The sequence below is a fragment of the Ammospiza caudacuta genome, chromosome 30 (assembly GCF_027887145.1).
Source record: "Ammospiza caudacuta isolate bAmmCau1 chromosome 30, bAmmCau1.pri, whole genome shotgun sequence".
In the NCBI taxonomy this organism is placed as follows: domain Eukaryota; kingdom Metazoa; phylum Chordata; class Aves; order Passeriformes; family Passerellidae; genus Ammospiza; species Ammospiza caudacuta.
In genome coordinates, this window is record NC_080622.1 from 3,383,491 (window position 1) to 3,399,121 (window position 15,631).

General features: G+C 41.3%; 1 protein-coding gene across 1 annotated transcript in view; it reads right to left on the reverse strand.

The window, feature by feature from the left end:
- Positions 1 to 15,631, reverse strand: part of LOC131569673 (GON-4-like protein) — a 59,237-nt gene that overhangs the window by 2,539 nt on the left and 41,067 nt on the right. Inside the window, exons 23-31 of the mRNA XM_058821929.1 lie at positions 13,457 to 13,654; positions 11,538 to 11,681; positions 10,263 to 10,406; positions 9,914 to 10,033; positions 7,788 to 7,907; positions 4,616 to 4,823; positions 2,090 to 2,708; positions 618 to 720; positions 12 to 162 (exon numbers count right to left, since the gene is read on the reverse strand). Coding sequence (XP_058677912.1) covers positions 13 to 162; positions 618 to 720; positions 2,090 to 2,708; positions 4,616 to 4,823; positions 7,788 to 7,907; positions 9,914 to 10,033; positions 10,263 to 10,406; positions 11,538 to 11,681; positions 13,457 to 13,654 — 1,806 coding nt within the window. The 3' untranslated portion in view covers position 12. The remainder of the gene's footprint in view (positions 1 to 11; positions 163 to 617; positions 721 to 2,089; positions 2,709 to 4,615; positions 4,824 to 7,787; positions 7,908 to 9,913; positions 10,034 to 10,262; positions 10,407 to 11,537; positions 11,682 to 13,456; positions 13,655 to 15,631) is intronic.

Genomic DNA, 15,631 nt, shown 5'->3' on the forward strand with positions numbered 1-15,631 from the left:
AGTTTGATCACCTCAATCATCAGGTTCCTCCTCAGAAAGCAGAAGATCTTTGTCTGACAGCTGGTCAGTGTTGCTGGTGCTGGTGGCATCCTCCTCATCCTCAGAGCTGCCATCACAGGAGGTGTGGAAGAGCCTCATCAGCTCCCTGAACCTGTGCGACACCTGGGGAGCAAAGGGGAGCCAGGGTGACCTGGGGGCTGCCATGGAACTGCAATTTCAGGAGTTTCAGGAATTTCCACACAAATTCAACACCACGCTGGCGTTTCTTACAAGACTGAGGCAAAAAGGAGGAGAAATGGGAGAGCTCTGGGGTTTGTTTGCTCTGGAGGAACAGTTTCATTCTCCAGGTGCATTCAGAGACAAAAGCAGATTTGTACAGAAGGAGGAGCTGAGGAGCAGCCACTGAAACAACTCCAGGGCCAAAGGTGCAGCTCAAATACCAATGGTAACCCTGGCAGGACCAGGGCACAGAGGATTTTTGGCACCACTAAAACAGAGTTTGGTTTGGTTTTGATTTTTTTATTTGCAACTGAGATGATATTTTCATCAAGCTGAAGTTTGGGAGATGGATGGGGCAGCACCCTGAGGTTCCCAGCCCTGTCCCACAGCAGCCTCACCTCACTGGCAGTTTTGTTGCCCAGTTTCTGGGAGATTGCGTGGAAGGTGTCCAGGTGGGCTCCCTTCTCCTGGCACGTGGTGAGGATGACTCTGTCAGCCTCCCTGCAGAGCAAAACCCCTGTGAGAGCAGCCCAAAAACAGTGGGAGACTCAAACACCCCAGCTCTGATCCCAGCCCAGCAATCCCAGCTCAGCAATCCCAGTTCAGTTCCCAGCTCAGCAATCCCAGTTTAATTCCCAATTCAGCAATCCCAGTTCAGCAATCCCAGTTTAATTCCCAGCTCAACAATCCCAGCTCAGTTTCAGTCCCAGCTCAATTCCCAGCTCAGCAATCCCAGTTCAGCAATCCCAGTTTAATTCCCAGTTCAGCAATCCCAGTTTAATTCCCATTTTAGCAATCCCATTTCAGCAATCCCAGTTCAGCAATTCCAGTTTCATTCCCAGCTCAACAATCCCAGCTCAGCAATCCCAGCTCAGCAATCCCAGTTTAATTCCCAGTTCAGCAATCCCAACTCAGCAATCCCAGTTCAGCAATCCCAGTTTAATTCCAGTTCAGTTCCCAGTTCAGCAATCCCTAGCAAGGCTCCTCCTGCCACCCTCAACCCCAGGACCCTTCTCCAAGCAGAGCTCCTTTAGCCTGGCTTTAATTTTTTGAAGGAAGTTCTTAAGGTTTTTTGAGGAACCTTTTGAAAAGGTTTTTTTAAGTTTTTTTTTTTTTCCCCATTCTGAAGTGCTCCCTGCCAGGAGCAGCTCATGGGGCCAAGCATGGACTGAGCAAGGGAAGGGTCAGAAATCAGGCACACAAAAATAAACGACCCAGCAAGAGCTGGAGCCAAAGAGTGGGCACAGCAAGAGGAGCTCAGGCAGAATTACCCGGCCCAGATTGCTGAACTGGTCCCAGCTCAGCAATTCCAGTTTAATTCCCAGTTCAGCAATCCCAGTTCAGCACTCCCAGTTCAATTCCCAGTTCAGCAATCCCAGTTTAATTCCCATTTTAGCAATCCCAGTTCAGCACTCCCAGTTTCATTCCCAGCTCAGCAATCCCAGCTCAGCAATCCCAGTTTAATTCCCAGTTCAATTCCCAGTTCAGCAATCCCAGCTCAGCACTCCCAGTTTAATTCCCAGCTCAGCACTCCCAGTTCAATTCCCAGTTCAATTCCCAGTTCAGCAATCCCTAACAAGGCTCCTCCTGCCACCCCCAACCCCAGGACCCTTCTCTAAGCTACCCTGGCTTTTTTTTTTTTTCTTGAAGGAGATTTTAAGAGAGGTTTTAAGGCTTTTTGAGGAACCTTTTGAGATGGTTTTCAGTTTTTTTCCCCAGTCTGAAGTGCTCCCTGCCAGGAGCAGCTCATGGGGCCAAGCATGGACTGAGCAAAGGGAAATCAGAAATCAGGGACACGAACTGAAAAGAAATGACCCAGCAAGAGGAGCTGAGGCAGGGGGCACAGCAAGAGGAGCTGAGGCAGAATTACCTGGTCCAGAGCACAACCTTCTCCCCAGTGGAGCTGACTTTGCTGTTCTTGGCACACACGGTGGCCTCTGTCACTCGCTGCTGCTCCTCCCTGTGCCCTGGGGCTGCTGCTCCTGCCCTGGGCTCCACCTGCTGCTGCTGCTGCTGCCCCAGGGAGCTGCTGCCGGCACCTGACCTCGGCCTGGCCTCGGGAGCAGCTCCAGAGCCGCCTCTGGGCTGTGTGTCAGGGCAGCCTGAGCTGCTGCTCTGCTTGGCCTCAGCTCCTCCTGCTCCCTCGAGCTCTGTGGCACCCTCAGGAGCGAGGGCAGAGCCCCCATGGTCAGAGTGAAGCCCCCCAGGCTGGCAGGGATGGGGCCCTGGGGTCCACAGGTCCCTGCCCAGCCCCTGCGTGTCCCCCCCGGGCTGCTGCAGGGCCCCAGGGCGAGGGCAGCCTTTGGTTTCCTGAGGTAGTTTCAGAGCAGCTTTTGGTGGCTGTGCCCATCTGGGGTCACTGGCAGCAGAGTCTCTGTCCTTGGCAGCGCCCACAGCTGCACTGGAACCTTCTGGAAGCTGGGCATCAGCAGGGGCAGGCTTGGCACAAGGCCTGCTGGGGGCCAGCCTTCCTTCCAGCTGGGATCCTGCTGAGAAACACAAACGAGGTCACACAAGCTGGAAGGACGCTCCATTCCCTGACTTTTAAATACATTTTTATTTACAGGGCCCAATGCTGCACATGAGAACAGCCTGGGAGCAGCTCTGTGACTCCAGCTGTGCTTCAAAGAAAACAATATGCACCAATTTTCTGGCTGAAACCAACTGCTGGGTGAAGTGATGGAGAGTTCAAAAGTGCCTTGCCCAGAGCAAAACCCTCCAGTGAATATGCATTTATATTATATATATATATAGATATATAGTTAAATATATGCATTTATATTATATATATATTTTTGATATATAGTTAAATATATGCATTTATATAATATATATGTTGATATATAGTTAAATATATGCATTTATATTATATATATATATTGATATATAGTTAAATATATATATACTTACATATATATATATATATATATATATATAATATATCTATAAATGGAGTAATCATTGTGAAAAGAGCTGAATATTCTCTAGGCAGGAAAGATTTTTTTAAGTTTAAAACATCCAGAGTGGAGGAACAAGAGAAAAAAAACTGAAAAGACAATTATTAGGAGTTCTCATTATATTCAATAAATATGCATTTATATATATATATATTTACATATATATGGTTCAATATATATATATATATATCTACATATATAGATAGATAAAGATATATATACATAATGTATCTATAAATGGAGTACTCATTGTGAAAAGAGCTGAATATTCTCTAGGCAGGAAAGATTTTTTTAAGTTTAAAACATCCAGAGTGGAGGAACAAGAGAAAATAAAGTGAAAAGACAATGATAGGACTTCTCATTATATTCAATAAATATGCAATTATATAATATATATATTTATTTACATATATATTTATGTATAGTTAAATATCTATATATTTACATATATAGATAGATATAGATATATATATAGATATATATGTATAATATATCTATAAATGGAGTAATCATAGTGAAAAGGGCAGAAAATTCTCTAGGCAGGAAAGGGTTTGTTGAATTTAGAGCATCCAGAGTGGAGGAACAAGGGAAAAAAAAAGTGAAAAGACAATGATTAGGAGTTCTCATTATATTCAATAAATGTGCATTTTAAATGTATTATATATCACATATACATATATGTGTGTGTGTGTATATAATATTTAAATATATATTATATATAATATATAAACATATCATATATAATAGAAATAGAACATAATGTATATTATATTGGTATATTATAGTATGGTATATTATATTAGTACATTATAGTATATTGTAGTGTGTTATAGTATACTATATATAATATAGTATAATATAGTATAATATAGTATAGTATAATATAATATAATATAATATAATATAATATAATATAATATAATATAATATAATATAATATTAGTATATTGTAGTATAGTATATTATATTAGTACATTATAGTATATTGTAGTGTGTTATAGTATACTATATATAATATAGTATAATATAGTATAGTATAGTATAATATAATATAATATAATATAATATAATATAAGTATATTGTAGTATAGTATACTATATTAGTACATTATAGTATATTGTAGTGTGTTATAGTATACTATATATAATATAGTATAGTATAATATAATATAATATAATATAATATAATATAATATAATATAATATAATATAATATATATTAAATATTATATATATTAAGTATAATATAATATAATGTAATATATATTAAATATATATTAAATATATATTAAATATAATATATATTAAGTATAATATAATATAATGTAATATATATTTAATATATAAACATAAATAAATAAAGAGCAGTGCCTGAGCCTGCCCTGGTCCATGAGCAGAGGCTCCCAGAGCTGCCAGCAGCAGGCAGGAGCTGCACACACCTGGGGACAGCGACTCCCCCCTCCTGGAGCCGGCCTTTGTCCTGCCCTGGGGCTCCTCTGCCTCCTCTCTGCTCTCCAGGGTTTCTTCTCCAGCTTCCCTGGGCATCCCAGGCTCCTTCCCCTCCGGCTGGGGACTGGATTCCCTCTGGGCAAGGCTGGCAGGAAGCTCCTGGCAATCTTTGTTTTTATAAAATTTGCCTTCACACACCTGCAAAGCAACCAGAGGCACCTTCACCCACAGGGCTGTCCTTCCCAAGCACACCTGTTCCTGCCAGGGGCTTCCCTTTGCCATTGTGTTTGCTTTAGAAATTATTATTTTATTATTATTATTATTACTACTACGACCAATATTACTACTATTACTACTAAACTAATATTACTACTATTACTAATATTACTATCACTATTATTATCATCATCATCATTATTCGTAGTAGTAGTAGTAGTAGTATCATTATCATTAATACCATTATTATTACATTTTAAACTTATTATTATCATTACCATTATTATAATTGTTATTAATACCATTATTATTGCTATTGTTGTTTTATTTTTATTAATTTATTATTGTTATCACTATCACTGTCATTACTGTTATTACTAACATATATTATTATATTTATTAATTATTGTTATTGCAATTATAAATATCATTATTATTAATACATTATTATTGTTATAGTCATTTTATTTTTATTATTGTCATTATTATAATCATCATAATTGTCATTAGTAGTATTATTATTGTCATTGTTATTTTATTTTTATTGATTATTAGTATAGTTTTTGTCATTAGAATTGTTATTAATACAATTACTATTATTGATATGGTTATTTTATGCTTATTAATATTAATATCAACAATGATATTAATGATAATGTTAATAACAACAACAATAGTAATAATAATAATAATAACAATACAAATACTACTACTACTACTACTAATAATAATGGATCTTTTCTCATAGGAGATGGGAGAGGGCAGGGAGGTGCAGGCAGGGAGGCACCTCTGGATGGATCCCCCTGCTCACCTCTGGATTTGGGATTCCCTCCCTCACCTCTGGATTTGGGATTCCTCCCTCACCTCTGGATTTGGGATCCCCCTTGCTCACCTCTGGATTTGGGATTCCCTCCCTCACCTCTGGATTTGGGATTCCTCCCTCACCTCTGGATTTGGGATTCCCTCCCTCACCTCTGGATTTGGGATTCCCTCCCTCACCTCTGGATTTGGGATTCCCTCCCTCACCTCTGGATTTGGGATTCCTCCCTCACCTCTGGATTTGGGATTCCCTCCCTCACCTCTGGATTTGGGATTCCTCCCTCACCTCTGGATTTGGGATTCCCTCCCTCACCTCTGGATTTGGGATTCCTCCCTCACCTCTGGATGGATCCCCTTGCTCACCTCTGGATTTGGGATTCCCTTCCCCACCTCACCCAGAATTCGGGAGGCTGAAGGATCACCAGGACTCTCCTCACCTTTGGATGGATTCCTTTCCTCCCCCAGGATTTGGGAGGCTCAAGGATCACCAGGACTCCCCTGAACTTTAGATGGATTCCCTTCTTCACTTTTGGATGGATTCCCTTCCTCACCCAGAATTTGGGGGCTCCAGGATCCCCAGGACCCCTTCACCTTTGGATGGATTCCCTTCCTCCCCCAGGATTTGGGGGACATGAGGATCACCAGGACTCCCCTCAGCTTTGGATGGATTCCCTTGTCACTTTTAGATGGATTCCCTTCCTCACCTCTGGATGGATCCCCCTCCTCATCCAGGATCTGGGGGGCTCCAGGATCCCCAGGACTCTTCTCACCTCTGGATGGATCCCCTTCCTCCCCCCAGGATCTGGGGGACATGAGGATGAGCAGGAGGCTCAGGAGGACTCCCCTCAGCTTTGGATGGATTCCCTTCCTCACTTTTGGATGGATTCCCTTCCTCCCCCAGGGTTTGGGAAGCTTGAGAATCAGCAGAACCCCCTTATCTCTGGATGGATTCCCTTCCTCACCCAGGATTTGGGGGACTCCAGGATCCCCAGGAATCCCCTCAGCTTTGGATGGATTCTCTTGCTCACTTTTGGATGGATTCCCCTCCTCACCCAGAATTTGGGGGCTCCAGGATCCCCAGGACCCCTTCACCTTTGGATGGATTCCCTTTGTCATCTCTGGATGGATTCCCCTCCTCATCCCCAGGATCACCAGGACTCCCCTCAGCTTTGGAGGGATTCTCTTGTCACTTTTGGTTGGATTCCCCTCCTCCCCCAGGATCTGGGGGCTCCAGGACTCCCAGGACTCCCCTCATCACTGTATGGATTCCCTTCCTCACCTCTGGATGGATTCCCTTCCTCCCCCAGGATTTGGGGGACATGAGGATCACCAGGACTCCCCTCAGCTTTGGATGGATTCCCTTCCTCACTTTTGGATGGATTCCCTTCCTCCCCCAGAATTTGGGAGGCTCAAGGATCAGAAGGAGGTTTATCTCTCACCTCTGGCTGGATTCCCCTCCTCACTTTTGGAAGGATTCCCTTCCTCCCCCAGGATTTGGGAAGCTCGAGGATCAGCACCTTTGGATGGATTCCCTTCCTCACCTCTGGATGGATCCCCCTCCTCCCCCAGAATTTGGGGGCTCCAGGATCCCCAGGACCCCTTCACCTTTGGATGGATTCCCTTCCTCCCCCAGGATTTGGGGGACATGAGGATCACCAGGACTCCCCTCAGCTTTGGATGGATTCCCTTCCTCACTTTTGGATGGATTCCCTTCCTCACCTCTGGATGGATCCCCCTCCTCCCCCAGAATTTGGGGGCTCCAGGATCCCCAGGACCCCTTCACCTTTGGATGGATTCCTTTCCTCCCCCAGGATTTGGGGGCTCCAGGATCCCCAGGACTCTCCTCACCTCTGGATGGATTCCCTTCCTCCCCCAGGATTTGGGGGCTCCAGGATCCCCAGGACCCCTTCACCTTTGGATGGATTCCCTTGTCACTTTTAGATGGATTCCCTTCCTCACCTCTGGATGGATTCCCTTCCTCCCCCAGGATTTGGGGGGCTCCAGGATCCCCAGGACTCCCCTCACCTCTGGATGGATTCCCTTGCTCACTTTTGGTTGGATCCCCCTCCTCCCCCAGGATTTGGGGGCTCCAGGACCCCCAGGACCCCTCCCTGGCCCCACACTGACCTTGCTGCCACAGTGGCTGCAGCTCCTCCTCTTGCTCTTCTTGAGCTTGGGGTCACTGCTGCCCTCATGGCAGGAGCAGGGGCAGGAACACTCCTTCAGCCCCTCCACCCACTCCACCTCCTGTGGACGGACAGACAGACAGACAGACAGACAGACAAGGGACACGGGGGCTGAAGTGCTGCTGGCAAAGCCAAGCTCAACAGAAACATCCCCATCACCCCTTCCTCCACCTCTGCCACACCCTCACTAACACAATTCAACCCCAATTTCATCCAAACTTCATTTGTTCAGAGGTGAGAAATATCAGGGAAATACCCCAGGCCAAATTTAATCCAAATTTAATCCCAATTTAATCTGCTCAGAGATGAGAAATACCAGGGAAATGCCCCAGCCCCAAATTAATCCAAATTAAATTTGCTCAGAGGTGAGAAATACCAGGGAAATACCCCAGACCCAATTTAATCCAAATTTAATCTCAATTTCATTTGCTCAAAAATGAGAAATACCAGAGAGATGCCCCAGACCCAATTTAATCCAAATTTAATCCCAATTTGCTCAGAGGTGAGAAATACCAGGGAAATACCCCAGGCCAAATTTAATCCAAATTTCATCCCAATTTCATTTGCTCACAGGTGAGAAACACCAGGGAAATACCCCAGGCTCAATTTATTCCCAATTTAACCCAAATTTAATCCAAATTTAATTTGCTCAAAGATGAGAAATACCAAGGAAATACCCCAGGCCCAATTTAATCCCAATTTCATTTGCTCACAGATGAGAAATACCAGGGAGATACCCCAGCCCCAATTTAACCCCAGTTTAATCCAAACTTAATTTGCTCAGAGGTGAGAAATACCAGGGAAATACCCCAGCCCCAATTTAATCCAAATTTCATCCAAATTTCATTTGCTCAGAGGTAAGAAATAACAGGGACATGCCCCAGGCCCAATTTAATCCCCATTTAACCCAAATTTAATCCAAATTTAATTTGCTCAAAGATGAGAAATACCAGGGAGATGCCCCAGCCCCAATTTAATCCCAATTCAACCCCAATTTAATCCAAATTTTTAATTTGCTCAGAGGTGAGAAATACCAGGGAAATACCCCAGGCCAAATTTAATCCAAATTGAATCTCAATTTAATTTGCTCACAGGTGAGAAACACCAGGGAAATACCCCAGGCTCAATTTATTCCCAATTTAATCTGCTCAGAGGTGAGAAATAGCAGGGAAATACCCCAGGGCAAATTTAATCCCTTTTTCATCCTAATTTAATATCAATTTAATCTTGTCACATATAAGAAATAACAGGGAAATAGCCCAGGCCCAATTTAATCCAAATTTCATCCTAATTTAATCTCAATTTAATTTGCTCACAGATTAGAAATAACAGGGAGATGCCCCAGGTCAAATTTAATCCTAATTTAATCCCAATTTAATCTGCTCAGAGGTGAGAAATACCAGGGAAATACCCCAGGTCCAATTTAATCCAAATTTCACCCAAATTTCATTTGCTCAAAAATGAGAAATACCAGAGAGATGCCCCAGACCCAATTTAATCCAAATTTAATCCCAATTTGCTCAGAGGTGAGAAATACCAGGGAAATACCCCAGGTCCAATTTAATCCAAATTTAATTTGCTCAGAGGTGAGAAATACCAGGGAAATACGGGAAATACCCCAGGCCCAATTTAATCCAAATTTCATCCAAATTTCATTTGCTCAGAGGTAAGAAATAACAGGGACGTGCCCCAGCCCCAATTTAATCCCAATTTAACCCAAATTTAATCCAAATTTAATTTGCTCAAAGATGAGAAATACCAAGGAAATACCCCAGGCCCAATTTAATCCCAATTCAACCCCAATTTAATCCAAATTTTTAATTTGCTCAGAAGTGAGAAATACCAGGGTGATGACCCAGCCTCAATTCAACCCCAATTTAATCCAAATTTTTAATTTGCTCAGAGGTGAGAAATACCAGGGAAATACCCCAGGCCCAATTTAATCCAAATTTAATCTCAATTTAATTTGCTCAGAGGTGAGAAATACCCAGGAAATACCCCAGCCCCAATTCAATCCCAGTTTAACCCCAATTTAATCTGCTCAGAGATGAGATGCCCCAGCCCCACCTTGTCGTGGTGTTGGCCTCCAATCTCCTTCCTCTTCTTGTTCCTGCTGGCTCCATGAATTTTGGGGGGCTCCTCCTCCTCCTCCACATCAGGCAGAGACACCTCCTCAAAGCCATCAAACTGCAGCACAACAAACCCACAACAGCTGCTCTCAGCTCACCCCAATTTTGGTTTTTCCCCGCCCAGAAAACAAAAATTTTTTTTTTTTTTTTTTTTGCTGTTCCAAACTTTGAAGGGTTTGCTTCAGTGCTTCTAGAACCGCACCCTCTAATTGAGTTGTTTCAGCTTAGATATGATTCTTATCTCTGTTTTTATCATTTTTGGGGTTTGGGGAGGAGATTTGGAGCACCTCATATTCCTTCTCCTCTGTCCAGTTGATCTCCTCAAAGTCTCCCATGCGGCTGGCAGAGGGACGGAGGTGGTCAAAGAAAACTGAGAACTCATCCTGCAGGTGGTCATGGCCCTTCAGCAGCTGCCACATCTGGGTCTTCAGCTGGAAAAATGGGAAAAATGCAGAAAAATCATCCCAAGCTCATCTCCTTGTGCTGCTGAGAGCAAGGGGAGCAGCAGGGATCGTCACAGAGCCAGCGTGGAAGGTGGGGAGGGAACAAATTCCGGGGTGTTCTGAGATCATTCCACACCCAGCTGTCAAATTGGCCTGGAAATTGTCAAATTGGCCTGGAAATTAGGTCAAATTAGCCTGGGAATTGTCAAATTAGCCTGGAAATCATCAAATTAGCCTGGAAATTAAGTCAAATTAGCCTGGAAATTAAGTCAAATCAGCCTGGAAATATCCCTCCAGAATTCCAGACAGACTTTTCTAAGTCTCAACCGCAAGGTGGAGGTGGGAGAGAAGAAACAGACTGAGAGTTTTCTCTCCAATTCCCCCTGAATCCAAGGCCAGGTTGGATGGGAACTGGAGAAACCAACTGGTGGGAAGTGTCCCTGGAGGTGGAATGAGATGGGTTTTAAGGTCCTTCCCATCCCAAATCACTTTGTGATCAATCAATCAATCAATCAATCAATGAATTTGAGCTTTGAGCCCAGGCAGACTCTGTAGATGACACAGAGAACTGGAGAAACCAACTGGTGGGAAATGTCCCTGGGGGTGGAATGAGATGGGCTCTAAGCTCCTCCCCATCCCAAATCACTTTGTGATCAATCAATCAATCAATCAATCAATGAATTTGAGCTGTGAGCCCAGGCAGACTCTGTAGATGACACAGAGAACTGGAGAAACCAACTGGTGGGAAATGTCCCTGGAGGTGGAATGAGATGGGTTTTAAGGTCCTTCCCAACTCAAAGAATTTTGTGATCAATCAATCAATCAATCAATCCATCCATCCATCCATCCATCCATGAATTTGAGCTGTGAGCCCAGGCAGACTCTGTAGATGACACAGAGAACTGGAGAAACCAACTGGTGGGAAGTGTCCCTGGGGGTGGAATGAGATGGGCTCTAAGCTCCTCCCCATCCCAAATCACTTTGTGATCAATCAATCAATCAATCAATCAAGCCATGAATTTGACCACGAATGGAGGATGTGCTGGGCCAGCTGCCCTGCTCTCCAGGAGTTCAGGGCCAGGGATGGGGCTGGCTGGCAGACAAGGGCTCCCTGCTCACCTCTGCGATCTCCTGGGGCACGCAGTCCGCACAGCTCTGCAGCACTTTGATGATCTTCTGGTGGTGGGCAGGATTCTCAGCAAAGCAGATCTCCAGCTGCCTGAGGAACTTCCTGCTCTTCTCAAAGGCCTGCTGCTCCTCAAACTGGCCACAAGAAAAAAGATTCACATATTGCCAAGTCAATCTGGAATTGACTTCAACAAATGAAATTCCTGTGCTGGGCTTTGTTTCCCATTGTGTTGATGCCTTTCACAAAAGGCACCACTTGGAATAATCAACAATATTGATAGCATATATATATAATAGCATTCCTATAATAAATAAATAAATAAATAAATAAATAAATAAATAAATAAATAAATAAATAAAGTAATGTAATGTAATATAATGTACTTCTATATAATATACTTCTACATAATATACTTCTACATAATATACTTCTATATAATATAATATAATATAATTATAATATAATATAATATAATATAATATAATTCTATATATTATATACTATGCCATATAAAATCATAAAGTATAAATATATAATAGTTACATGTTATATTATGTTATATTGATTATATAATGTATAATAATATATATAATAATTGTCATATAAAGTATAATTGCATATTATATTATATTATATTATATTATATTATATTATATTTCTATATAATATACTTCTATATAATATAATACAATTCTATATATTATACATTATACATTATATATTATATATTACATATTATATATTATATATTATATATTATATATTATGCCATATAAAATCATAAAGTATAAATATGTAATAGTTACATGTTATGTTATATTGATTATATAATGTATAATAATATATATAATAATTGTCATATAAAGTATAATTGCATATTATATTATATTATATTATATTATATTATACTTCTATATAATATACTTCTATATAATATAATACAATTCTATATATTATACATTATACATTATATATTATATATTATATATTATATATTATGCCATATAAAATCATAAAGTATAAATATATAATAGTTACATGTTATATTATGTTATATTGATTATATTAGGTATAATAATATATATAATAATTGTCATCTAAAGTATAATTGCATATTATATTATATTATACTTCTATATAATATACTTCTATATAATATAATACAATTCTATATATTATACATTATACATTATATATTACATATTATATAATATATTTTATATATTATATATTATGCCATATAAAATCATAAAGTATAAATATATAATAGTTACATGTTATGTTATATTGATTATATTAGGTATAATAATATATATAATAATTGTCATCTAAAGTATAATTGCATATTATATTACATTACATTACATTACATTACATTACATTATATTGTATTGTATTGTATTGTATTGTATTATATTATAGCATCCCGAGTTTCTCAAACAGTCAGGGTGTTTATAAACCTTTTTTGCTCTGTCTACAGAACCACAGCCTAAAGATTATTGTGCAAAAAGATTTTCTTTCTGGTGGTTTACAGCCTCTAACTTTCACTGAGTGATAAAGTTTGGCTTTGCACATAAATCAGGGAAATTCAGCAAGGATGGAAGAGGTGAAACCTCAGTCCTACAGCCTGCAAAGTGGGAGGGAGATTTGGAGACAGGGGAGTCACTGCTTGCTTTATCTGCAGCCAAATGGGAAAGGCTGATCCTCCACAACCACACTGAGCAGGAGATTCATAAAAAACACCAAAAACTTCCCAATTCTCACTCATAAAAGCACCAAGGCAAATCTGCAGCAAGGCAAAATTACCAATTTTGCTGCTTTTCTTGCCTTAGGAAGAACTCTTTATCTTTCCACTCCCACAAACTTTTCCATCACTTCAAACCTGACCTCCTCCTCTCACCCCACCTACCAGCCCACACTCCAAAGCCTGCTCTGGCAGGAGAAAAGCAGCAAAATCCGTGAGCAGCTGTGGCCAGTCGTGCAGCAGCTTCTGCAGGGTGCAGTACAGATCCACGGCCGTCCGTCTGTCCGCGCCGATCTCGAACTCGTAGATGACGCGCAGGAAATCTTCGTATTTCCCCGGGATGTGCTGCAGGGTCTCACGGACCTGGGGAGGGGGGTTGGGGACACCCAGGAGGAGAAATGAACTTATCACAGAGTGTTTTGTGTGGGAGGGATGGTAAAAATCCTTCCAAGGCCGCGTTGTGGGCACTTCGCACCATGCCAAGCTCTGTCCGGTCTTGCCACGGTCTCACCACCCTCCCAGGGAGGAATTTCTCCCTAAATTCTTTTAATCTATTAATATTTGATCTCCTCTACTCAGAATTTACACATTTTTGCAATTTTGTTGAAGCAAACAAGTTATTTCCTGAAGATGAACCAAAGCTGCTCATCCCAGTGCAGACTGGGGAGGTCAGAAATTCAGAATTTTCTGCTGTGGATTGAGCACCCTCAGCCCCTGAGTCCTTCACTTCCAGCTCCCACTCTTAAGAAAGGAGGAGGAAAAACAACAGCAGGAAATCAGCAGGAATCTGCTGAAATTTAATTTTAGAATTTTAAGCAGCTCTGGAGGGGTTTGAGTTCTGTTCCTTAACAAAATCCTTGAGCTGGGCAGGTGCTGATCAGTGAAGTCGGCTGTGAGGAAGCTGCTGAAGGATATTAAACAAAAAAAACTTTATTATTTGTTTTATTTATATTATTTATAATTATTTATAATTATATTTGTTTGATTGATATTATTTATAAAACTTTGTTATTTCTAAGGAGATAATGGAAAAACTGACTTGGCTTGCAACAGAGAGCCAAGTTCAAACCAAGAAGAGAATTCCCAGGGAGAGAACTCTGAGCCTGAGGAAGAGGAGGAGCTGCTCTCCTCTCAAGAAAGGAACACTTTGGGAAGTGAAGCACCACATGTAGGAATAAATAACACCACCCCAGGCAGACCCAGCAGTTCTGTGGCAGAAAACCCCAAATTTCTGACGTTTTGTAGCAGAACACCCCAAATTTTTCATGTTCTGAGGCAGAACACCCCAAATTTTTCATACTCTGAGGCAGAACACCCCAAATTTGCATGTTCTGAGGCAGAAACCCCTGAATTTTCTGATGCTCTGTGGCAGAAAACCCCAAATTTCTGATGTTCTGTGGCAGAAAACCCCAAATTTCTGATGTTCTCTGGCAGAAAACCCCACATTTCTGATGCTCTGTGGCAGAAAACCCCAAATTTTACATGTTCTGTGACAGAACACCCCCCAGTTTCTGATGTTGTTTGGTAAAAACCCCAAATTTCTGATGTTCTGCGACCGAACGCCCCCAAATTTCTGACATTCTGCGGCAGAAAACCCGAAATTTCTGATGTTCTGTGGCAAATTTCTGACGTTGTGTTGCAGAAAACACCAAATTTGGGATGTTCTGTGGTAGAAACTCCAAATTTCTGATGTTTTGTGGCAGAAACCCCCAAATTTCTGATCTTCTGTGGTAAAAACCCCCAAATTTCTGACGTTTTGTGGCAAATTTCGGACGTTCTGAGGCAGAACACCTCAAATTTCTGATATTCTGTGGCAAATTTCTGATGTTCTATGGCAGAACACCCCAAATTTCTGACATTCTGTGGTAAAAACCCCCAAATTTGGGATATTTTGTGGCAAAAACCCCCAAATTTCTGTCATTCTGTGGCAGAAAACCCCAAATTTCTAATGTTCTGTGGCAAATTTTTGATGTTCTCAGGCAGAAAACCCCAAATTTCTGAAGTTCTGTGGTAGAAAACCCCAAAATTCTGATGTTTTGTGGCAGATTTTTGATATTCTGTGGCAGAACACCCCAAATTTGGGATGTTCTGTGGTAGAAACTCCAAATTTCTGATGTTTTGTGGCAAATTTCTGATGTTTTGTGGCAGAAAACCCCAAATTTTTCATGTTCTGAGGCAGAAAACCCCAAATGTCTGATAGTCTGTGGGAAATTTCTGATCTTCTGTGGTAAAAAACCCCAAATTTCTGACGTTCTGAGGCAAATTTCTGACGTTCTGTGGCAGAAAACCCCCAAATTTCTGATGTTTTGTGGCAGATTTTTGATATTCTGTAGCAGAACA